This window comes from Pezoporus wallicus, unplaced genomic scaffold (assembly GCF_028554395.1).
Source record: "Pezoporus wallicus isolate ANWC-B61680 ecotype Strahan unplaced genomic scaffold, APGP_CSIRO_Pwel_v1 contig_7750, whole genome shotgun sequence".
NCBI classification, from domain to species: Eukaryota; Metazoa; Chordata; class Aves; order Psittaciformes; family Psittacidae; genus Pezoporus; species Pezoporus wallicus.
Genome location: NW_026637425.1, coordinates 4,691 through 28,601, shown reverse-complemented (window position 1 = coordinate 28,601; position 23,911 = coordinate 4,691). Strand labels below are relative to the sequence as shown.

Sequence of the window (23,911 nt, the reverse complement as noted above, 5' to 3'; positions counted from 1 at the left end):
AAAAATCTGTACATGGCCTTGAAATACTGTGAATCACTGGTTTATCCTTTCCTTAAGGATAATGGGAAATGCCAGCAGCTCTGCATTGCCTTTGTGCCTGTAAGGCTTGCAGCTTTGAAACAACTGTAATTAAACCAAATGTTTTGTCTGGTTGTGATCAGGACTAGACATTTTCTTCCTAATGCATAATGTACCAAATGAATTGCTGTTTTGTTCCATATCTCACCCCATCTCAATTATCCTGGATTGGTCACAGCAATGACACAGTAAGCTAGGATGATATACATACTTTTTCCTTTTCCCACTCTCCTTTGTCCTTTACGCTTATAATTTTCAGACAGATCTTACACATGCACCTAAAGTCAAGAATTTCCCCAAAAAGAAGTTAATAAAGAATGCTCTTAAATTATTTTTTGTAGACTGCATATTTTTGTAGATTCTGTAAATACAGATCTCACCTAATTTTCTGTTGTCTTTCTGCTTGCAGTATGCAATGGTTTCATCAAAAGAACCAATTTTAAGATACAGCAGGAAAAAAAAAAGCCAACACTAATGTCTGAGAAAAAGTCATAAAGTGTTACTCCTGTGCAAATATGTCCTGATAAAAGTTAGTAAGATTTTGCTGTGAAACAGATTCTTACTGAAGATCAGGCTTTTGAGCACTCTGCTGGTACAAAACTACTGAACAATGCAAATAGTCCATACAATTCAGGTTCATACAATCACTTAAATGTAGACATACACATGTAACGCTAGTAATTGTCACCTGAATGAACCAGAGGGAAGTGTACTGTTAACAGCAAGACCTTTTTTTTATTATTAACTTTTCTCACCCAGTGAGTTTTAGAAGCTACTTTAAGTACACAGTGTATTACATTTCCTCCCAATTGGATTAAATCCAGATGTCTAACCAGATGGCTCAGCACTATTAGAAAACCCTTGAACAGCAGTGTTGTTTGTTTTCACTTAGTGTTTTACACATATGAACTGCTGCACTTGTAAAGAAAAAGGTAAAGAACAAAATAATTACCTTCTATTTCATTCTTTTGCAAAGAAAAAGATATTCTTGAAATGAACATGTATGCGTTAGCTGATGATCTACTTAAATCTGTAAATACATCATAAAGATTATTGTTGGGAAATTCAGTTTCCTAAAGTGTTGCCTTTGACAGATTTTATGGAGGAGCTGTCACTCAAGAAGTCTGGAACATGGGGAAAAGAAGACAACAAATAGTTGTGACTATGCTATTTTTCCCCACTGAAGAAGGAAGAATAAGATGCCTCTGAGTCACACATGCCTTCCTCCAAGGGAGATTCCGAGTCTTTTCATGAAGTTAACATGGCATATACGGACTCCTTAAATGCTTTTACTTAGTATCTCTCTCATCATAGGATTTATTTTCATTTGTTTTCAAGGTACTTGTATCACAAAGAGCTCAGGGACTCTGTAACCATCAAGATTATGTAAAACAGCAGCACGGGAAGAGTTTTCCACATAAAAGCACACAGCCAGTTCTAAATGAAAACTGTGAGAATAAATTAAATATCCTTCCAACTTCTAAAGGCGTGCTAATCAAATACAGAGAATTCCTGAAGGTATATTTTCCCTCAGATTATGAATAGACTTTTGAGAATTACATGGCAAAAGCTAGGACTTTTATTATAGAGGGCACTGTGGGTAGAGCTCACTGTTTTTCTTGGTTTTATCCTAGCTCCTGTAATTGATCAAGTCTCGACAGCAACTCTCGTCCGGTATATCCTGGGCTTAAACCACGAGACCATACTTCCTATCAATACAGTGTACTACTTTGACAGAGAAGTGTTTGTGAAAAAGACTTCTGGAAAGGAAGCAATATCCAAACAAAAACATTTACCTTTAAAGAGACAAAAGACATCCTTTCTGTGAGCAAAGCAATGAATGCCTTCTCTTTCTTCCTGTATACCCTAACTGCTGTTTTCTGACCACGACTACCAAAATCCTTCGGAGAAAGGTTTAGTACCACAACTATGTCTTCAAAAGTTTGCAACCGACAGTAGCTACAGAAACCCCTTAAAAAAAAAGAAAAAAAAGAAAGAAGTTACACCAAGTAAAGAGTAAGGATTCATTGTAAGTAAGTTACACACAAGAAGAACAGAAGTTGTTACGAATGTATTTACACAATTGTTAAAGTACACAAATACAGTGGTAGTACAAATGAAGTATTCCCAGATACTAGTTTCCAATACACAGGTTTATATAGACAGTCTAACTATTTTCTGCATGATGAAATTTAACTATTACGAAGGACAAAAATTGCCCACAAGTGAGTACAGCTCTAGAAGTCTGCAGTCAACTTTTAATTATAGTACAGCAATCTAATGTTCTAGATACAGAGAGAATAAAGAGGCTGCCTTTTTAAGTCCCTCTAATGGTACATTATAGACCACAGATATTTACAAAGAAAGCACAGTGAAGTGTAAAACTGTCCAAATGGTAAAGCACATGCCTAGAATATTGAAGTTTATAATAACTGAGGAAATACCTTACGCAAACATCCATGGATCAAACTTTTAAGCTTTTCCATTATACTCTCCCCAAACAGGTTTCCTGAGTCACACCCAGAATACACACAAGTGAGTAGCTGATGTTACTAATACTTAACATGGACTTTTGAGAGGGACAGAAAAGAATTTGTAAACACCAAAACAATAAAAACTACTCATCATAAAATTTGAAGACCAACAGGCCTTACAAAAAATATTTTCATTTGCTTTGGTTTTATTTGGCTTTGGGGTTTGTTCCCCCCTCCCCCTCCCCTTCAAAATACCCCAGCTGTTCAAACAAAAGCTCCATATATACTTCCATTTCCAACCTGGAACTTCTCATTACTTCAGTCACAGTCATATAAACAGTACTTCTGATACTGTTTCAAGTTCTTTGAGGACAGAGTACCTACTTTTATGAGACTGTTTCAGGTGTATTTTATGAGACCATTTACAGCAATGAACAGTATGAATAATCTCCCACATTCAATAAGCAACAGGTGCAGACACCACCTGCAACAATTTTTTTGATTACCTAAGCATCTTGAATCATTCATTCCCAGCTAATGATTCGGGGTATACTCAGGCTGAATACAGTTGAGAATTAAATATGGCATGCATCTAAATTGCAAAAATTCTCAGGATTTCACAGCAAGAATGGTTTGCTTTGTTTGTTTGCTTTTTAAAAATAATTTATCTTTTGAGTCTTGGCATGAAACAGAAGGCTTGAAACTATTTATTTTTAAAGATGTAGATGAAGAATTAAAAGTGCAAATTCACTGAAGACTCAGCATCAACATTTATTTTTGACTTGCAATACCCTCCAAGCTAACCAGCCTGAGTGCAGGAAGCAAAATTCACCAGTAAAAACCAAGTCTGAAACTATCCATTTACCCAAAATAAGCAGAGACACTGGAGAAGCTTTCAAATTTTAAATCCCTCAAATGCCATTTTTTCACTTAGCCCTTCATATACTGTAAAAAAACCCATCAAACAAACAAAAAAATCCCAGCAAAACACCCCCCCCCCCCCCCAAAAAAAAAAAAAAAACCACAACAAAAAACACCTCCATCTCTATTGTATTTAGACTCTTCCACAGGGTATTTAGTTCTCTTTTATGAAAAGGAATGAATACTTAAAAATCCCTTTGGGTAACACGAAAGTTAAATGTTAAGTGTGAATGAAGACAGCAAATAACAAAGTAAAATTCTAACAGTTTTTAAGTTTTCATGAGAACCTTCTTAGTCAGAATGGGACCATAGAAACAAGCAAACAGTTTAAATAAAGTCACATAGTTTTGATTAATTTACAAGTTCCCTGCCAGACTAATTTTTTTTTTTAAAAGAAGAAATTTCAAGTCATCATCTTTAATTTAGGTTTGTTTATATTCTACATCTTTAAATCAGACAAAAGCAAGGAGTTCTTTACAGAGAATTAAGCCAATAATTTTAGCAAAATTATACAAAAAACCCTTTTAAACCAAGCAAAAGATTTATAGTTACAGTAGAATAATACAAAGGGGGTGAAGTCTGCCGCCTGTGGAGGGAAAACTGAAATGGCCATCCGATAACAGGCGGTCAACTTTGTAAACCATCTTTCTTTTCCAGCCCTGTTACCACAGGGTTCTCTTAAGGTCACTGGGTTTCTGGCAAAAGCGTCCTGCAATGGCAGCTGCTGAAGCCTGTCTATGTTCCTCCAAGTGCCTTTTAAGTCACATGGAGAACTCCAATTATAACGTTTCCACTCTAGTTTAGGGTATTTTTGCTAGTAAAGCCATTGGTAACATAGGAGATCAGCCATGCATTGTCTGCCCTCCATGGCAAACTTAATTTTCATCGGTGCACAGCAGACTGGAGAACACTGGTAGTTACCCGAGCAGGAATCTACCAAAGCCAAAAAACAAGACAACATCAGCACATATCCTCCCAGTTAACATTTAAGTGGTTCTCAGTGTACTTTTAAATAATTAATTGCCAAAAGTAAGCACATAAATTTAAAATCCAATGAGCTACACAATGTTTCACAGCCACCACAGCTACATGAAGTTCCCTGCATCTCCATCCTTTATTAGAAGTTAACATGGAAAATTCATCTTTCCAGACAGAAGGTACATTTTGAAGAAAAGTAAACAGCGCATAAACGTGCACAGAAGAAAGAACAAACCATATGAAAACACTAACAATGTGTAAAACAGACTCAGTGAATAACTCAGTTTTAGGAGGAAAAAAATCCCAGTAAAACAAAACAAAAACCAAAACCAACAAAAAAACCCACAAAAAATCTCCACCATAAAACCCAAAACCCCCAAAACCCCCAACTTCAAAGATTTTCAATGGCTTTTCTTTTTTCATGAGACATTGTGTTAAAAGACACTTCATTAATTTCCATAGCTTGACCTATTTTAGCAACAGTGTAACATTATTTGAAAGACACTTTCACTGCAAAAGTGAAAACCAACCACACATTGCTTCAATTTAAGAAGCCAAAACCATCTCGGCAGGCAAAACAGTGTTCAGCATTAATTTCAGTTACAAACAGCTGCAAACAGTAAGACATACAGTAAAGGCCAACCACTGCAGACACAACCCTGAGCAGACTGGAATCCTCACATCTCCCACACACAAGCTTTCCAATGCAAAGCTTTAGATTTGCCTTTTTTATTTTTTCCCTTTTAATTTTTGACTAAGGTCTGATAATTTGACTTTCAATTGTGAAGCTGCCATTTACAGTTGGATCTTTTTAATGTTACAATCTGTTTATGAAGCAGCTTGTCCACAGTCAGCCAAGCACACAAAGCAGGAGGAAAAAACTGAAGATGAACAGCAGGATTCTTCACCAGCTAGAGATACAGGATTAGTGCAAGCTTAGGCTTTACAGAGAAAGTGAGACAGCAGACAGTTATAAAACAGAATTTATTAAGAAACAGAAAAATCTCATAGCCTTTTAATGAGAAGCAAAGCAACATAGCTCCTGAAATACTTAAGAAAGCATCCTTCAACCGTTAAGGTTCAGATTCCAACTGAAACTTGCTATTTCCCTGAAGAAACCTGTTATTGCCAAAAGCAGAGCAGACTAAAAAGCCAAAGGCTGCACACAGAAAGGCAGAAACTTCTACTGCACTGACAAGTGGAAAGGAGTTTTAAATATCCAAATACAAGTCTGTCTACCTTTGAGATGTTCATGTTCAAACCACTCTTACTAGTACGTGAACATTTTAAAAATACAAATCTGAGTATTTTTTAAATGACAGCTCATAAGGAATAGAGAATAAAAACCGTGAAAAGTGGATATATCTGCAGTAGAACATTCCATTCATGACAAGACAGAGCCTTATTTGAGTAATAGAGTTAATTAAGTCTTCAGGTAAGTATTTTGGTTTTATTGTTTGGAAGCAGATCTGGTTTTGAATGGATGACATATCGCTGCATGAACATTCCTGGAAAGACATGTAATTTTCAAGCAGCAAAACTTTAGACCCAGTTATTTTATTGCTGCTGCTTGAACAACTTTAGGGACTTTTTAAGTCACTATTTTTGTCAATTCTGCCAAAAAGTCCAAGTGGATCAGCAGCAGTAATTCAACTTTTGGAAAGACGTTTACTTCTAAGTTAGAGAAAAATCAGTGCTCCATCAAGCATCTGACCAGAAGGCACACGTTCAACTATGAGGAAATGTGAGGAGAAGAAGAAGCAAAGTTGGATGTTTCCAACATTTTTTTTTTCTCCCCCACCCATCCAAAATTTTGGTTTCTAATGAGAAGCACTCACCCAGTGCTGCCTTCCAACGAAAGGAGACGAGCAGCTACTTGCCATGGTGTTCGAAAGGAATGCTATTCTGAGGTAGGGGAAAAGACAGCAATTTGTAACAGTTCCACTGCCCCAATATATAAAGATGTCTAACAAATAACCAACCTAAACTTGCAGTAGCAAATGTAATGTTTTTAGAAGCTCTGATTTCAGACTTCTGTAAGTAATTTCTATCATATTAAGAGACAAGCAAAAGGAACAAATTATTATTCCTCAAAGAAAGCTGACAGAAGAACAATGTAGAATAAGATGCCTATTAAGATGGATATATGGAGAAAGATTTGCTCGTGAGGAGATGGAAGATGCAGAGGCCTTGGAAGCATGCTGCTTCTTCCCCAGGGAAGCAGCACAACACTTAAGTTGTTCAATGCCAGTGCTGGCTACAGTCTTCTAAAAACTTCTCCTGTCAAGGAAACTTAATCAAATACTTCTTCGTGCAGCATCCCCATCTTTTCTTCTAACTATGGACAGAATACTTCTATTACCAGTAGGAACTATGCACAGATTTGATCACTGCTTTTGAGATGCAGTCTATGCAGTATGGACCAACAGAACTGATACAAAGCAGTGTTTACTGGAATACTCACAACCTCCTTTACCACATTTCTTAATGCTTAAAGACTGACTATGTAAAGGAGAATTAGTGAACAATCCACTCAAAGAGCTTAAAAGCAGAAGGATCTTTTAGCAGCGGGTATGATTTTCTGATCAGCACAGATGACAACTCTTCACTGCACAGAAACTTGTAATTTGGGCTTGCTTTAGACCTGAATATGACACCTAGAAATGAATACAGTTTTAATGCAAAGGCAAAGATGATCTCCTTTTAGAAGCTGTTTCTGTGGCAACTGTCTTCAACTGGACCTCTGATCACCTTTCTTTAAATCTGAGTGGTTTTAATTTTAAGCAATAGGTTCTTCACGTTTACTGCATAAATGTCAGCTCATGTTAAAATAATTTTCTAAAATACTACACCAACTAACTCAAGATTATCTCTTACCTTTCAGACAAACCAAGGACACTGACTTGAAACTCTGTTCTTGTACAATTTGTTTTCCTAAGCTCAATTTTTATGGCTCTTCCCTGTGGTACTTACGGTTTTCCAACAATTTAAGATACTGAGGACTGAACTAAGTATAATATCCCAGAACCTGTTTCATTAATGACAAAATAACCTCTTCATTTCTGTTTATTACTGTATTATACATAGATTTAAAGACGAAATTATGCCCTGTCATCATGACATCACACTAACCTCTCCAAAATTACACCTAAAGCCTCCTCAGTCACCAGTTACCATAGACACAGTTTTCATGTATAAGACAGGGGGCTCCACTCCATCCTAATTAGGTTTTGGAGTAATGCGAACTAGGATACATTTTATTTGAAGAGGCTTTATCTGACTGCTCAACTCTCACTAACGTTTCTCACTGTCAAACTTCTCACAACTTGCAGGCTTTTAGCTACTGCATCTGCTTCCACATCATCAAGAAAAATACTGAATAATGTGTGACAGAATTTCTGTAATTCCATTAAAAACACGTAACACATTGACAAATCATTTTGTAGACATGCTAGCTGTTACTCCAATAAGCATTTGTTACTTAGTGTTACAATGTGCTAGTCCTTCTAATGAGAATGACTTAGCTACTATGTGGACAATACCTTGGAGGTAGGGAATATACATGACACCTACTTCGCTACCCTTGCCAATCACCATTTTTCTGTGAGCGTTAAGTTTCTCTGAGAAGACATATTTTCCATAAGAGAGATTTTTTTATATTAACTGCATCCCCTGCCTTAGTCTTCAGTTTCAGTCCGAACTGATGAGAACTCATTTTGTTAAAAATAAAGATAAGAATGTGGAGTAATCTTTAAGAACTCTACTTAGAGGTAAGCAGCTTCCATTATTTTGAGCAACCTCTGCACATTCCATTACCCAGAGTTTAACAAGCAGTAGCCCTTCCTCTATATAATGAGAGCTGGACATTACAGATGCAGTGTTGCCTTACCAAGCCAAGGAATTCAAATAAAACTAACTAAATAAAAAAAGAAACAGTGGTAGCATATTTATTTAAGAATTACAAAGGAAACTAACACACTTGGAATGGGCATGGACAGTTGGTGTTCTTTACAGCTCCCCTCATAAGAAGTGGCATGGATGATTTTCTATATTCTTATACCTCACCAATCAAAATTTTCCTTAATAACCCTGCCATGCAAGTTGGATACTTTAGGTTTTCCTGACTAATAATAAGGTACAAAGATAATCAGAAACCCACAGCTTTAACTGGTAACTTGGTTAATATCCAAGGATATATTTAGATCATGGAAGAAATACTTTAATGTTATGAAGATAGTATGAGTGTAAACTACGAAAACTTGTAATTTGAGCCATCTTACCTACTACAGAGTAAGCAAGAACTGAGAAAATGAAAAGTGAATTATCTCCAGTGAGCTCAAAGGTAAGCATTAGAAGGTAAAGTCTAAGTAAATTTCCCTTGCTTTCCAAATCCAAGAAGCCCATGGAAAGCTGTTTAAATTATACTACAGTTGCACATTGTTACTCAGTCACCGTGAGCAGAGACCAGCAGTGGATCACCACCTTGGTAAGAACTAAAGGAAGACAACATATGAGGAATAATTAATTTTAACAAACTCAGAGAATATCCCAACTAGGCTGCTACTGCCATTGTAGAGGAGTCAACCAAGTGATCCCATACTTGGAGCAGTGTTAAAAAGGGCAGGTATGGAAATGCGCCCGTCTGTACTGGCTACCATTGCCACTACTTTGTAGAAAGTATAGTAGTATATATGGTAGTACAATATATAGTAGTATAGAAATTATACTACTCAAAAAAAGTAGTATAAAAGTAGTCCTTGAATATCTTGATAACCAAGATATACATCTTGGATATGAGTATATCCATAATGATATACATATATTATATCCACAGTAACCTATATATGATACGGATTGTGAGTAGCCTTTGAACATCTTTGATATCTAGATATATATCTTGATATATATTTTCATATATTTATCAAGATATGTATCTTGATATCCAAGATATTCAAAGACTACCCACAATCCTACAGTTCCAGGATATTCCCATTTTATAAGTTAGGCAGAACCAAAACATATCTGCAAATTCACCTGGATTACTCATACCTTACAATGTTTAGAAAAGCATCACATGCACAATGGGCTATGTGTGAGCAATAAAGCAAAAAAAAGAAAGGTATACTCGCTCTTAACATAGTCAAGTAACATAACTGCACTTGTTGTTACTCCCATTATCTCATTGGCAAGAGACAAAAAGCATATGAGATTTGCTCTGAGAGCAAGTCAAACTCTGAGCGTACACACTTCACCAGGAAGCCACCTTTATATTTGAGTAAATGTTCAGGGGGAACCCAGTACCAGAACAGAACATGAGGTCAGAAGGGACCCCTGGAGATCATCTAGCCCAATTCCACTACTCAAAGTACCATCAATTAGAGCAGGCCACTCAGGACAATGTCCAATTGGATTCCAAGCATTTCAGAAGACAGAGACTCCACAACCTCTTAGGGCAACCTGTTCCAGTCTCACAGTAAAGAAGTTTTTCTTATGCCTAAATGGAATTTCTTCTATTTCAATTTGTGCCCATTGTCCATTCATCAGATATGGGTGAGTCTGGCTGTACCTTCTTTACATCCTTCTATCAAGTATATATGCACACTGACAAGATCCGTAACTGCGCAGTTCTACCCTTTTTGTTTTCATACTATTTACAAAATTCAGCCATAAAATATTTCTACATGAGAATTCTTGGTGACAAGAATTCTTGGTGACAAGAATGGTGACAAGAATTCTAGTTCAGTGAACAATTTAAGCTCACAAAAATTGCCACTAAAGCCAACACAGAAAACCTCACCTATCTCCTATTCTCATCCAGTTATTTGTGTTCCTGAACTGCTAATCCCTTGTGCAAGCACAAACATTTGTGCAGCCACATGGTGAAACAACTCATTCAGCTGAAAAAAAAATCCACTTTTGTTACAGCACAATTGTTTCTCCAATCCAGGTCACCCTTGGTCTTCATGAGGGATACCCACCTGGCCTTCCTCTAAAAAAGCATTCCCTCTAACAGTAAGATTTTATAAGCATACATACTATCCAAAATAATCAATTTTGCCGATCACGTGATGAAGCCAAAAGGAACTGAGTTAATTTTTATAAGTACGCTCCATCAGTGAGGAATAAAATAAGTCCACAGCAAAAATTAGCAGTCAGAATTCCAGCAGAGCATTGAGGCATGATGTAAAAGCTCTTAGGCAACTGCACCAGTCCTCATAACAGAATGCTTTTCTAGTAATGTCCCAGTACAGGCAATTTCCTATTCTGTAGGCAAGACTGAGGGTGAGCTGTACAAATCCAGACCACACACTACACAGGACAAGTCTGAGTGAATATCCTCAAAAATGAATGTTTTCTATAGCTATCAATGTTTATATAACTATAGCATAAAGAGTTAAAAATGCATGTAAACATTTTTTGTCAATGTCAACTCAAAAAGAAGTACTCCTAAAATCTTTCTGCTAAGTCACCATGACCAACGAGGATGATTTTAGTGCTGCATATGGCTATGAATTACTATCATTCATCCTCCTGCATCTTTAAATGAGCCTTCCGCAACCTATTCATCATCCATGTATGTGGCTTCTTACTTGCTCTGAATTACAGTACTGCACTACAACATTTATTCACTTTTGCACTTTCCTGCTCTTCACCAACTACTTCTTGTCTACTCTGCATCAATATTCTCTGCTCTGTTGATTTAGAAACATGACTCACAACTGCCTTCAACTTAGCAATGGTGAAACAAAGTAAGAAGTTCAGTGAGCAAAGGAGCTAAACACCTTAATTAAAGGTAAAAATGCTGTATGACTAGGATTGTACACCACCTCATACAACAATGACTCTGTATTAGAGTATTTTATCCTTACTCCTGCAAAGGTTAAAAAAAAAATAAAATCTTTTCTTCATAGTAGTCTACAGCCACAAACATTCAGTTAAAATGTCAAGTATTTATAAGAGTCAAATCCTACCTGCAAAATCAGTATGAAAACACTGATTAGCTGGTATATTCTTTTGGCAAGTTAATTTTATCAAATTACCCTCATTCTTCCATTACACGGAAATCTTTTTTACCTGTGAAGTTGACATGCGAGAGGTATCTTGTCTGCCTGTTAAGTCAGATGACGAGATATTGACTGGGGCACCTCGATGCAATCTCATACTCACTTTCCTTTCTCGTTCCATACCAGATACTGGCCGAGGAGAGGTGTTGGCTGTGAGAAAAGCTGTATTACATTTTTGCAACACAAAAGGGGATGATAACATGAGCACTGGAAAAGTTACACTTTCCCTGTTTGCATACAAAGCTTCCACAGAATCAAACAAGAGAAATCAAGGCTTTTGTTTTACATTCACAGAAATACAAGTAGCAATTGGCAGGTAATGAGTGCCTATACAATTATCTTCAACCTACTGAAAAGCAAGCTGAAGGAAAAACAAACAAAACCCCCAAACCTTGACCAAACACAAATACCACTCAGGTACTGTAACTCTGATTTTGAATTTCCAATGACCAGGAACAAACTGCAAATTACAATAGTCTACAAGATGCATCTATCCAGGTATTTGCTTACTTACCAGCATGTGAAGTTGGGGTAAGGGGAGTAGGAGGAGCTACATCTTGCGCTCCTCTCAGCCTGCCAGAAGCAGTGGAGGGTATTCCACGCACAGCTGGATTTCGTGTATGTCTCAATCTTTCCTCTCGTTCTCGCCTTTCACGTTCAGAATCTTCAGCCGCTCTGCTTGCCCCCTACGGGTTGACACTAGTGAACAACTTGGGGAAGTACTGAACTTACAACTATATATTCAGACAAAGACACTGAAAATAAAGAACTGCACAATCCATTAGGTTTATTAAGTTAGGTCATTATTTTGGTAAAATTTCTTGAGACCTGCCATAAATTCTGAATTTTGCTCACACATCTGCTGACATAGCCTTCAAAATGCTAATGTACATACATACTTACAGTAAGATACTTACAGTATCTTATCACAGCTGGACACCTCCTCAGCAGTTGCAAATGACTCATGCTCAAGATCAAGGGGAGAGAAAACAGTAATTCTGCAACCTAGCCTGGTGATTGCCCCCAGGGAAGCATCTCAGAAGCCTTACACATTTAAATCCCTGTAACTCCAATTTAGTTGTCATTCAACCCCCATCTCATGGTTCTTGTTTCTCCTGCCTTTCCTCATTTCCTGATCTTTTTTCCTAGGCAACAGAGCTTCTGGGAGGAAAAAGGCAAGACAATCTTACAGTATCAGTTAAGACACTCAAAACTGACAGTGTAGTAGAAAAAATAAATATATATTACCAAAAAAAAAAAAAGAATAAATTTAGAAAGTTAGGTTAGCTACTCACAAATTTCAGCATGTTCCAGTCAAACACATAGTCATAGGAGAACCCCTGTCGGTGGAAGAGGTTTCTGAATAATTGCCTTAGATAGGAATAGTCCGGTTTGTCATCAAAACGCAAAGAACGGCAGAAATTCAAGTATGTGGCAAATTCAGCTGTAATAAAAGAAAGTCTGGGTTTTTCCTTCAGCTCCGCATTTGCTTTTTTTTAAATTCTGAATCACAAAACAAAACCCATCACAAACCCAGCAAATAGGGAATCTCCTAAACATAAGAAAAATAATAATGATATAAGACTAGAAATCTCTTGAAGGCAACACTATAGCCCGTCTATGAAATCAACCCTGTAAAGGAAATTATTTGTCTATCACAGAGCAGGCAAAGATGTCAGAGGACAGCAGAGAAGACCCAATATCAGAGTTCTTTAACTGACAGTTGGCAGAAGGACCAACCCTGAAGGGGAAGGGGACACATACACAGGTTTAAAAGTACAGCTGAGCAAAGAGGTTTTTTTGCCTTTCTTTGAATATATTTAAATGCCATTTATTGTGTGACACAGAAGAGCATCTCTGTTATTAAATCACATACACATTCTTATCTTCTACCTCACAGAAACTAGTGGACCCATACAAATTTCCCATATGTGTCAAGCTACAATTTTAGATTTGCAACACCTGTTTTTATATGGCACACAAAATATTAGTTACACAGCAAAAACATTGTCAATTCCATGCACTGAATATAATAGCAGTATCAAAATACTGGTTTTTGATTTCAAGTCTTTCCAGCTAAAATAATATATTAACAATTTACGTTAAGAAAGAAATTCTAATAAACCAACCAAGAAAAGTTGATGAGTCTTGTCTTGCTTGTTAACCCCAGTGGAAAAACATAGTTGGTGAATGTAAGGGAACATGTATGAAGCAACATTTGCAACAGACTGAAGACAGTAAGTTTTCATACAACCCTAATAAAACTCATAGTTCTTGTTATTGTACCTAGCTGCCAAAGCCAAGAGTGTGGAAAGAAGAAAGATGGAACTCTCACTAAAGATGAACAATATTTTCTGATGGCAGCTAATGTTACAAAGTTTTAAAACAGATTCAAGTGCCATTTTGCAGGACTCAAAATTCATACTCATTATTACCAAATCTGAGAAATAGAACAGCTTTTAGTCCTGATACTAGGATATAGGAAGGTTTCTTATGTCTCTGTCAGATGCTGACCATCAACAGGTCAACCTGGATGAACCTTCCCAAGTGCAACAGGTAAGAGGTGTATCTGACTATACAATCTGATTCATCCAAGAAACAGTACCCTTGCATATGAAGAAATAAAGTTATTTATCAGAGCTACCCAGTCAGCCCAGACACATGTACACAATACAGCACAACTCAGATGCATCAAGCACCCTTCCACTTGAGGGCACTACAGTGATTGTTTACTAATCATTCAGACAATGGATAATTAGAAATGGTACAGGAACACAAAGATCAAGGTCTCAAAACCAGAGTCTTTATCACAGATGTGCCCAATCTTGAAGAGAGGGGAACAAAAAGAAGTGGGGGGAGGAGAAGAGAGAAGTAAAAAAAGATAGGTAGAATTAAATATAAAGAAGAAATACTGCCAAAACATAAACATGTAGGCCTAATGCCACGAAAGAGTAACTTACAAGGATATCCTTTACACAAAACCTCAATGGGTGTAGACATTTTCTTTTCACTGATACGTTCGTATTTCTGCCTCTTTGTTGCTGCTTTCAGTCCCTGCCAGGGGAGGGAGCCCAGGTTAAAATACATCAGTACATAGCCCAAGGACTCCAAGTCATCTCTGCGAGATTGCTCTACAACAGCATAAAAAAGTGGACTCATTAGGTTTCATTTTCTACTGGAAATGCAAGACTGTGCAACAAGACTGTCATAAAAACTCTTAGAAAAAAACTATGCCCATGATCAACTCATCCAGTACAAGAAAAAGCCTATTAGTACAAGAAAAACCCTCAGAGTTATTAAAAAAAGCCTATCAGTACAAGATAGGCTTGTATTGAAAAGTCTATCAGTATTAAAAAGCCTATCAGTACAAGAAAAACCCTCACAGTTATTTAAAATATGTGAATTCCTGTGGATTACAAACTGACCAAATCCCACCCAACCAAGAGATACAAGGCCAAGCACGCTACACTGCTAGTGCCAGAAATAGGGACTTGCTTCTATGCCTCCATTAAGCAACCTTTTTTTTTTTTATTTGAAGTAAAATTATGTGCATTGACATTTTTAAAGTTTCTATTTATTGCTTTCCCCAGCTCACCAATTCCAAGATGAGTGTTGATGGATGCATAACGAGCAGTTCCTGTTAAGTTTTTATTTTCACGATATGGAATATGTTGGTGAGTTCTAGCATCTCGATACTTCTTTGCTAGTCCAAAGTCTATTATGTAGACAAGATTGCCTTTCTTCCCCAGGCCCATTAAGAAGTTATCTGGCTTCACATCTCGGTGGATGAAGTTCTTAGAGTGAATATATTCAATTCGACTAATCTAAATAAAGGGGGAAGGGGGGGGGGAAGGGGGGGGGGGGGGGGGGGGGGGATAAAAAAAAAGAAATCATTGTCAAGAGACTGGGCATATACTTTTTTTCTCATAAAAACACTAGAAACACTGTCTTAATGACAAGAGGTAAATAAACTTTTTATTGTAAAATGTAAGAGCATTAAAGAGAACGTAATTTAGAAGACAACAGATAAACCTTCTCTCTAGCTTTCTCACTGTGCCTGTTTCACTTTTGTTTCCAGAAACTTGTTTTGGGAATTTGTGTTTGAGCAATGAAAACACCTGGTTTGCAAACAGTGCAGGTCATTTTTTAAAAATCAATTAAGACTTGTAATTACATTTGATGGGGCATTTTATATTTACAGAAACAAAACTAATTTTGAGTCTCTTCTCTAATGATAGAGCCTATTTGCCTCTAAATTACAGAAATAAAACATAGCTGGCTGTGATCTGAAGAAACTCTAATATCCCACCACACCGTACTACGAAGATCAACAAAGCAGCTTCCTACCATTTGGTCAGCAAGTAGTAGAACTGTCTTGAGACTAAATTTTCTTGAACAAAAATTGAAGAGATCTTCAAGACTCGGTCCCAACAGCTCCATCACCATTACATTGTAGTCCCCTTCAGCTCCACACCACTTAATTGTGGGAATGCCCACTAGAAAAAAGGAAACTGTATAACAATTTGATTCATACAATCCATGCACACATCTTCAAGGCTCTTAAGATGAATTCTAGGAGGGTCACTGCTGTGAATGTTTGTATTTACAGGGAGGCTTAACATTTTATGCTACTTTCAGCCATTACAAAATGAATGGTTTACTAATTTCACAGCAAAACCAATAAAAATTGTAGCAACAGAGGTCTAAATTTAGCCTTTTTCCCCTTCCCTGGAAAGCCCTCAGTCTTTGGGCTTAGCTTGTAAATTGAAAGTACTTAGTGCTTTCTCTGGATTTGAATCATAAGCATTTTACAAGTATTACTACTCACATAGTCTCAAAGATGGCAATAAAAAGCAAATTAGAAATCTGAAAAAAACCACACTGACAAAACACTAAATATTATCACTGAAGAAGGCCTTAGAAATTAACTGCTTAGTTTCAAAGCTCACAAGATCACCATAAAATACCTTTCCCTTCCATTTCAATTTGCAATGAATTCTCACTTTTGCTCCATACTCTCTGACTTTCCTCCAGTTCCAGTGAATGTGCTGTTTGGTGAATCTCTACCAAAGCAGTATTGTTTTTGAGATGTGTTATACATTCAGCTTGAGAGAGGTAAAATTAGCCCTGCTTTATGGGATAATTGCATTTATGGGCTAACGTTACTGCTAATTGCAAAACTGAAGAATTGGTCAAATATCCCAAATTAAACCTGCATGTAGGCAGCCTTATTCAGAACTCGAAATCCACTCACTTTGAGTTAATTTTATGTATTTTGGAAGTGAAATGGTACAATTCACTCATGTGAAACTCTGTTTACTTGATACAAATTATTTTTTCCCAAATTCCCTTCACAGAGAAATCCTTATTCAGATGGAAACTTAACCTTCTGCTACCTGTCTCCACAGCATCCATCCTCAGAAAGAACTCACCATCATGGCTTTAGTAAGCCCATAAAAGAAGCATTTTACTCTGTGAAGGCTATTTGGATTACAAGCCGTAACGCAGTGACAACTGCATGAAACAGGAATTAAAAAGTAACTAAATGCAAATACACATTATCATCCATTTCTACATGTATGATTACTGTACTTTGCATTTGAGAAATACATTGTGGAATATAGTCTTTATGCAAAATATGGCCTCATTTAGGAAGAATTCAAGCAACTGCGAAATAAAAGCAAAACTTAACTACACCAAGTTTATATTGCAGAACTACATGGGATATACATTTGCAGAACTTCAAAATATGCCAGTGAGTTATCCTAGTGGAGTATCATGCAGTAGTTATGAAGTTGCTTCACTCTTATTCTCTCCTAATGCTATTTTGTCTTACAATTCCCGTAGCAAGGAAGTTATTTTTAACTCAGAAGAAAGAATGCTAACATATATAACAAAAATTAATCTGAACTTGGTAAGTTTATCATTGAGCTGCTATAATAAGCAAGTCAGGTTAAACACTCCAGAACAGTGGTTACTATTTTTTACTAACCTATGAGAAACAAAAATAAACTAGTGTACTGCCAAACAGGACCAAACTTTGTTCCACATTGCTTGAGGTTTTCACGTTTTAAAATATTCGGGGACCATGAGCAACAGTGAAGGATTTTAATAGTTATCATAAAATTCGACAGCCATGGATTTGGAACTGCGACCCTACATTGCTTGCAAAATAGCTGAGGTGCTGCTTCACCCACCTTGCGACCTATCCTACCTTCTCCTTATGCGTTAAAAGAGATCTGAATTATTAAATACTTCCAGGTGGCAGATAAATCAAAGCTATAAAATCAGTTAAAGCTCTGAAGAAGGAAAATAACTTGCTTGCCTCCACCCTGCATCATTTTGTAGATTTTACTCTCGATGTGAAGCTGAGGATGTTTAGTTTTCACACATTCCAACTTAATGGCAACCTCCTCTCCAGCAGCAATATCAGTTCCTAAAACCAGAAGAATTTAAAACATTAGTCAAAATACTTTTAAGATTCATTTCCTTTGTCAAGACTGAAACAAAACAAATACTAGGAAACTGCCACTCAATGGCAAACATCCAGAGATTAAGTACTTTCAATCATCGTGATCTAAAAGTGATTCTGAAGTCTTACAGATTCTCTCCAACAGATTAGCATCTGAGAAGACAATTAGTCACTAGCACAGGAAGCCAAAACTGCTTCTATTCCATAAAAAAAAAAAAAACAACCCAAGAAAAAACCCACCCCCTAAAAAAAAACCAAACAAAAAACAACCCCAAACAAGCAATACCAAACAAAACCCCACCAAAAAAAAACCAATAATAATAAAAATTATTATAAAAATATATAAAATGTATAAAAATAATAATAATTTTTAGAAATTAAAAAAAAAAACAAAACCAAACAAAACCAAACCAACAAATGAGTGCATCTTTTGAGGGGTGTCTTTCCACTTCTAGTTTGTGGTGTAAGTGCTCAGAATTAATGTTTACAGGTGTTGCATGTAACCCTGCCAACCTAAGGAATGCTAGGAATTCAGATCACCTCCTCTGACATCTTGGAAACAGAGACTACAACTTCTCTAAATCTCAACATACTCCAGATGTATTCCGTCACCTTATGATTTTATCCTTGGAGGCAGGTTATCTAGAATCAATGTGTCCTCTCAAAAAAACCCACTTTCTTACATCTCATTAAACTCTTAAGGAATCAAGTTACTGAAAAATTGGCTTACCTCTTCACTTTCAAAGTTTAAGTGTACGCAGGGAAAAACTGTCATTCTTAAGGAGAAACACTGAGTCAAGAAAATATGTACTCTCACAGCCAAGCAACTTAGGAACTACAGGAAAACACGAATTTGTAAAAGGAGATGTGAGACACTTTTCAGACATATTACCAAGTCTCTCTACTTTCAGAATTTGACTTTCTCTTTTCTGCATTACCTCATAATTTAGGATGATGTGAAGTACAACAAACCTGCTCTTTGTTCTGATCCACACTCCTTAAAAGCTTAACTTGCGGTCTGCTAGTTTTTGTTTGGGAAGAAACAGCAAATAATCATTTTGTACTCACTTTCTCCATTATGTTCAGGGTTTCAGAGACTTCTACCCTACCTCACTTTCCCCTAACTCTTTTCAGAGTTCAAAAACTCTGGTCATTCTTCATACAGGAGTAATTTTTAATTACCCCTAACTGTTCACCATTTCACTTATCCATACCTTTTCCAGTTCCATAATGCCCTTTGAGTCACCAAATGCAATTAAGACAGAGGTACACATTTTTTTCTGCCTGTTTACCTGTTTTTTTCTGCATATGCTTTTCTTTGACCATTACACAGTACTGAGCTAACATATTCACCAGCTGAAACAAGGACACCTATTATAACTACAAAATACTGTTCCGCAGATTAAGGAGCTACTTCAGTGCTTTATAGCCTTTGTCAGACTAAGAAAGGCTAAAAAAGGCTGGCTAATAGGCCACACCTCAAAATCGGTGTGACTTCACTTTGCAAGGAACTGATGGTGCATAAATTATCTACTGAGTTCACACAAGACTTCACTTTTTTTAGGTAAATAAAATATCTTTCTGTATGTGCGCACAAATGCGAGTATGAAGGTGGTGTTGCTGGTACAGTTGCGCTGTTCTGACAACACCAAGGTCAATATTTGTTAGACATTTCCCGAGGCACCTTAAGAAAACAAACCAAATGAAACTCACTCTAGGTACAATAAACACAACTCAAGGTGAACACATATGGAAGACAAAAAGAAAAATAAGGCTGTACATATATATATATATATATATATCTATATATATCTGTCTTGTATGACTCTTTTGTAACTGGCATAATAACTGGCAGGATCCCCCACTGCTACTTTGGTTATAGATAGCACAGTAGCAGCTAACTGGAAAGTCTTCAATCTGTAATTTAAGGTTTTCATATTTTATAAATATATTATTTTGGTGAACTTTAAATGAGCTATGGTGCACATCAATCCAGAAATGTGAAAGGGCAGATCAACAATATGAGGGGGAAGGTGTTTATCTTCTGATCTAATACTGACTTTGCCACCACAAACAAACAAAAATCTCCATTTTGAACCCCAGAACTCTGGACCTCTCTTGCTTATCCCAACATTCAGTACCTGTTCTGCCAAATCCCACAGTAGACAAGATCAGGGAAAGCACGGACCAAAGACAATATTATCTGATAGGTGAGCAGCAGAAAACATGGTCTTTTGGGGGGTTTGGTTTGTTCTTTTGTTTTTCAAAAACTTGTCTGATCCAAAACCAACACAAATTGGTGCCCAAGTATACTAAAAGACATATTTCTTTATAGACAGCTGCAGACTTCTGTGTTTGATTAGGGCAAAAACTGCATGGGAGGATCAAGACCTGTATCAAGTCTGTATTGGTATCCATTCTGCTCAATATAGTATTAAACCACTACATGACAAACTATGGTCTTGACCTAGTAGGTAACTTCATAGGATAGTTCCTCTTCCCAAGTCTTTATCACTCATTAGCCAAGAACCCTTACCCTGAACTCTGCTTCTGTATAAATCCTCTCTTTCAAGAGACTTCATATTAAAATAGTGAAATTAAAATATTTGAGTCCAGCAAAACTGATGAGAGACAAAAATGCAAATAATTTTTCCAAGCAATGCATTGCTTGCCACCAAGTAAGGACTTCTGTCCCCACTTAAACCCTGGGACAAAATTTCTAAAGTAACTCTGTAGCACCAAAAGCTTAGCTTCCTTTAAGGAAAACACAGTAATATCTGTGAAGCAGCAGGAAGCATTACTGCAAGAATGACCACAATTAAAAAGTAGTAACAAGGAGTGTAATTAGAGCTCACCATCTGTAAATGTAAAAAGAAGTATAGAGTTGTGAAAGTATTTTCTTTTAAACTGCAAAATTCCAATTTACTTGGAATTGTGAAATCCTCTACCATAAGGAAAGCCTTGGAAATTATTTTAACGCGTTTACAACCCAAAACTAATTCTTAAGAAAAATATATACACAATGCAAAATGCATGAAAACACAGTGACTGCAATGTCCTTAGCAACCCATATCTATTTGACCTCACAGACTTATCAACAAATGCTTACTCTGATCCCATCGCCCATTTTTCATCATACTATGTAGAATATCTGGGAATCCATTTCTTTCATATCTTCCTCTGCAGGGTAACTTCAAAAGATGCAGGTACACTAAATTCCTAGATTTTATTTTAAGTTGTCCGTGCTCCTTTATTTACAATAGTGCCTTACATTTCAAACTCCTGTCCCATAGACCCTGCCATTCTAAGCGAGCAAAGCTGGGGCCATTCAGAATTCCAGAAGACATATTTTGAGGTTTGAGGGAGAATATAAAAGAATATGAAAAAAACGTGATAACAACAACGGAGTCATCGGCTCCATAGGGATAAAGAGGTAAAAAAGGGAAAAGGGAAAAGTCTGTCCCCTCTACTCTGGAATGTCTTCTACATCCTTGTAGCTGCATTAAAAACCCAAATGTACAGGACCAAAACCAGGCAAAAATAATCAATTCTTTCTTTTCAGAGATCTGAAGCTAGAGATCTACGCTGAAGTAATCTGTAAAAATAGCAAGGCCTATGAGAAGACATGTACTTAATAAAACCTCATGACATCTAAAAGAATTTTTATAAGTTATTTTAAAGCACTTATGTCTTACCATAATCTGAACAACCAAACAGAAAATCTTAATAAATCCCAACATTTCATTATCACAAAAAATACAGATTTCAAACACCTCTGTTTTACAAGATAATAGTAAGCAAACCAAATGGCCTCTTCAAAAGACTTCAGTTCTTGAGGCATGGTCATTTCCCCTGGAAAAAGAAACCCACACCAATTGCTGGATCTTCAAAGCATGTAACTCTCCTAGCTTCTGACTCGGGAATGACATCTGCAGCAAGCCCTAAATGTAAATCCACACCAGCTACTCCGAGATAAAAAGATGTCAAAAACTGCAAAATGCAGCATGGCAATATTACTAATGCACAGAGAATTATTATTTCCTGTGCAACTTCACTGGTGTGGGCTGTAAGCATGAAGTAACACCCAAAATATATTTTTTTACTTGCATTTTAAATTTATACTATAATGTAATCTGACTTACCTGAGCAGTAGTCAACTACTAAAGGAAGGTTCTCAAATAATTTAAGATTTTTCAAATTCTAATTGCTGTCTTAATCTCCACTCAAAATCCCAATGACAGCTAATGAGGATTTTTGCACAAGTGTTACCACTATATTTCTCACAGAAGTCTTCAATCTTTTATGCAAGCATTGCAGAGAGAAAGATTCATGTTCTCTGCCTCTATACACCACCACACCTTCAGCTAAAAACATGGATTTTTTAGCAGGTATATGATCTGTATTACAGATAACCAGTATTTCATTATCTGCAGACAAGCACTTTTACCTGACAGATTAGTTTGGAATGTGAGCTGTGCACTGCAACGGGAAGCACTGCTGTCTAGGAAACAGAAACACCTCTTACACTGTCAAACATACCACATGTTAGCTAAAGACGTGTTTTTACCCTCCAGATGTGTGCAGTTAACATACCTTAGCCCCTGCAAGTTCCTTCCCTGCCTTTCTGACTTGCTTTTTAAAGTTGACACAGTTTTCAAAAGCATAGTACTGGTTTCTATGTACATTAATTAAAATGAATGTCTCCGGAATTAACCCATTTCTTGTGGTTTAAGAGTTTGCAGAATATATTATTTTATGAATACTTTCTTTCAAAACTTGTACCCACCACTGCTTGTCATAATCACAAGCAGTGAGCCATTACGATAGAGAGCCACACAAATGGTCAGGCAAAGAGAATGCCAACCCTGCAAATTTTACAATTGCATAGAAATCACAGTACCAGAACAAGGTACTTGCAATAAGGCATTAGGGCAACATTAAAGCAACAGGATAGCCAACCTGATGATTCTTGGAAGGATTTGAAGATTTGACTGAAGGTTTCTTTAACTGCAACCTCGTCATCTGCAGTTGTGTAATGTTTTTTGTTGTTTTTGTCTTTTGTTTGTTAGGTCTCACAGGAGAAAAGAACATTGCTGTGGCAGCAGTTCTTCCTAGACCACTGCAGTGATGGTTAACACCAATGCATGTTTCTTTCCCAAACTATTTTTCTGAATATGGTGGGTTTGGGGTTTTGAGGGGTTTGCTTTGTGTTGGGTTGTTTGGTTTGCTTGCTCGCTTGTTTTCCAAATAAAGGGATTTATACCCTTATCCCGATTTTACAGATGAGAAGATTAACAACACCCAAGGTCACAAGACAACAATGGGAAGTGGTGGCTAAATAAGATAGAATTCCCGATTTCCACACTATCCAAACTAGGATGTTTGTACAAACAGAAAGGTACTTCATATCAAAGGACATTTTTTGGTCAGTAGTGCGGCCCGAGCTCCAGCAGGAGTGAAGTGAGGGCCCGGAGGTTGCCCCCAGCCCAGCCTCGCCGGGGCTGGGAGCGGGTACAGCAGCGAGCAGCACCCATCCCAGCCCTACCCCTGACGTTCTCCACAAACCTGTCAGATATATCCCCAGCAAGACACCCTCCTTACCCAAGTAGATGTCCCCAAAGGAGCCACTCCCGATCTTCCGGCCCAGCCGGTACCGGTTCCCAACCCTCAGCTCCATGGCGGCAACCTGGTTCGTCCGCGACCTGGTTCTGTTGCCCTGTCCGGCCTGCCGGCTCGCGCTCCGCTGCCTCACAGCCCTGCGGTTCCTGATGCCATCGTGGCTTTGGGTTTTCCGCTTGATGCTAGCGAGAAACGCAGCGCCGCCGCCGCAGCTCCCGGGATGGATGCCCGCGGATTCCACACAGCACTAACGACTCACTCGCCGCGGCTCCAGACCGCCATATTGCGTGACCTCACTTCCTTAG

General features: G+C 37.3%; 1 protein-coding gene across 5 annotated transcripts; it reads right to left on the bottom strand.

Annotated features, from left to right (window-relative positions):
• Window positions 1-426: 426 nt before the first annotated feature.
• CSNK1D (casein kinase 1 delta) lies at window positions 427-23,911 on the bottom strand. Of its 5 annotated transcripts, none has more exons than XR_008971676.1 (10): window positions 23,589-23,911; window positions 17,841-17,951; window positions 15,863-16,011; window positions 15,111-15,339; window positions 14,476-14,646; window positions 12,811-12,959; window positions 12,030-12,201; window positions 11,526-11,665; window positions 1,875-2,049; window positions 559-1,202 (listed from the first exon to the last, which is right to left on the bottom strand). XR_008971676.1 is itself a non-coding variant. In XM_057405357.1 (10 exons), exons 1-9 carry the CDS (start codon window positions 23,662-23,664, stop codon window positions 6,324-6,326), a joined length of 1,230 nt encoding a protein of 409 aa, XP_057261340.1. In that variant the 5' UTR covers window positions 23,665-23,911; the 3' UTR covers window positions 3,726-4,406; window positions 6,290-6,323. The 5 variants fall into 5 exon arrangements, 4 of the variants coding, with proteins under 4 accessions (XP_057261342.1, XP_057261340.1, XP_057261339.1 ...); XM_057405357.1 differs by lacking the exons at window positions 559-1,202; window positions 1,875-2,049 and adding exons at window positions 3,726-4,406; window positions 6,290-6,356; XM_057405358.1 differs by lacking the exons at window positions 559-1,202; window positions 1,875-2,049 and adding exons at window positions 4,802-5,959; window positions 6,290-6,356.

Coding starts and splice junctions, on each gene's coding strand:
- CSNK1D (XM_057405356.1), bottom strand. CDS start 23,664: ATGGAGCTGAGGGTTGGGAACCGGTACCGGCTGGGCCGGAAGATCGGG. Junction 17,952..23,588: donor CTTTGGGGACATCTACTTGG/GTAAGGAGGGTG, acceptor TTCTGGTTTTAG/GAACTGATATTGCTGCTGGA. Junction 12,202..12,810: donor ACTGGAACATGCTGAAATTT/GTGAGTAGCTAA, acceptor GTCAACCCGTAG/GGGGCAAGCAGAGCGGCTGA.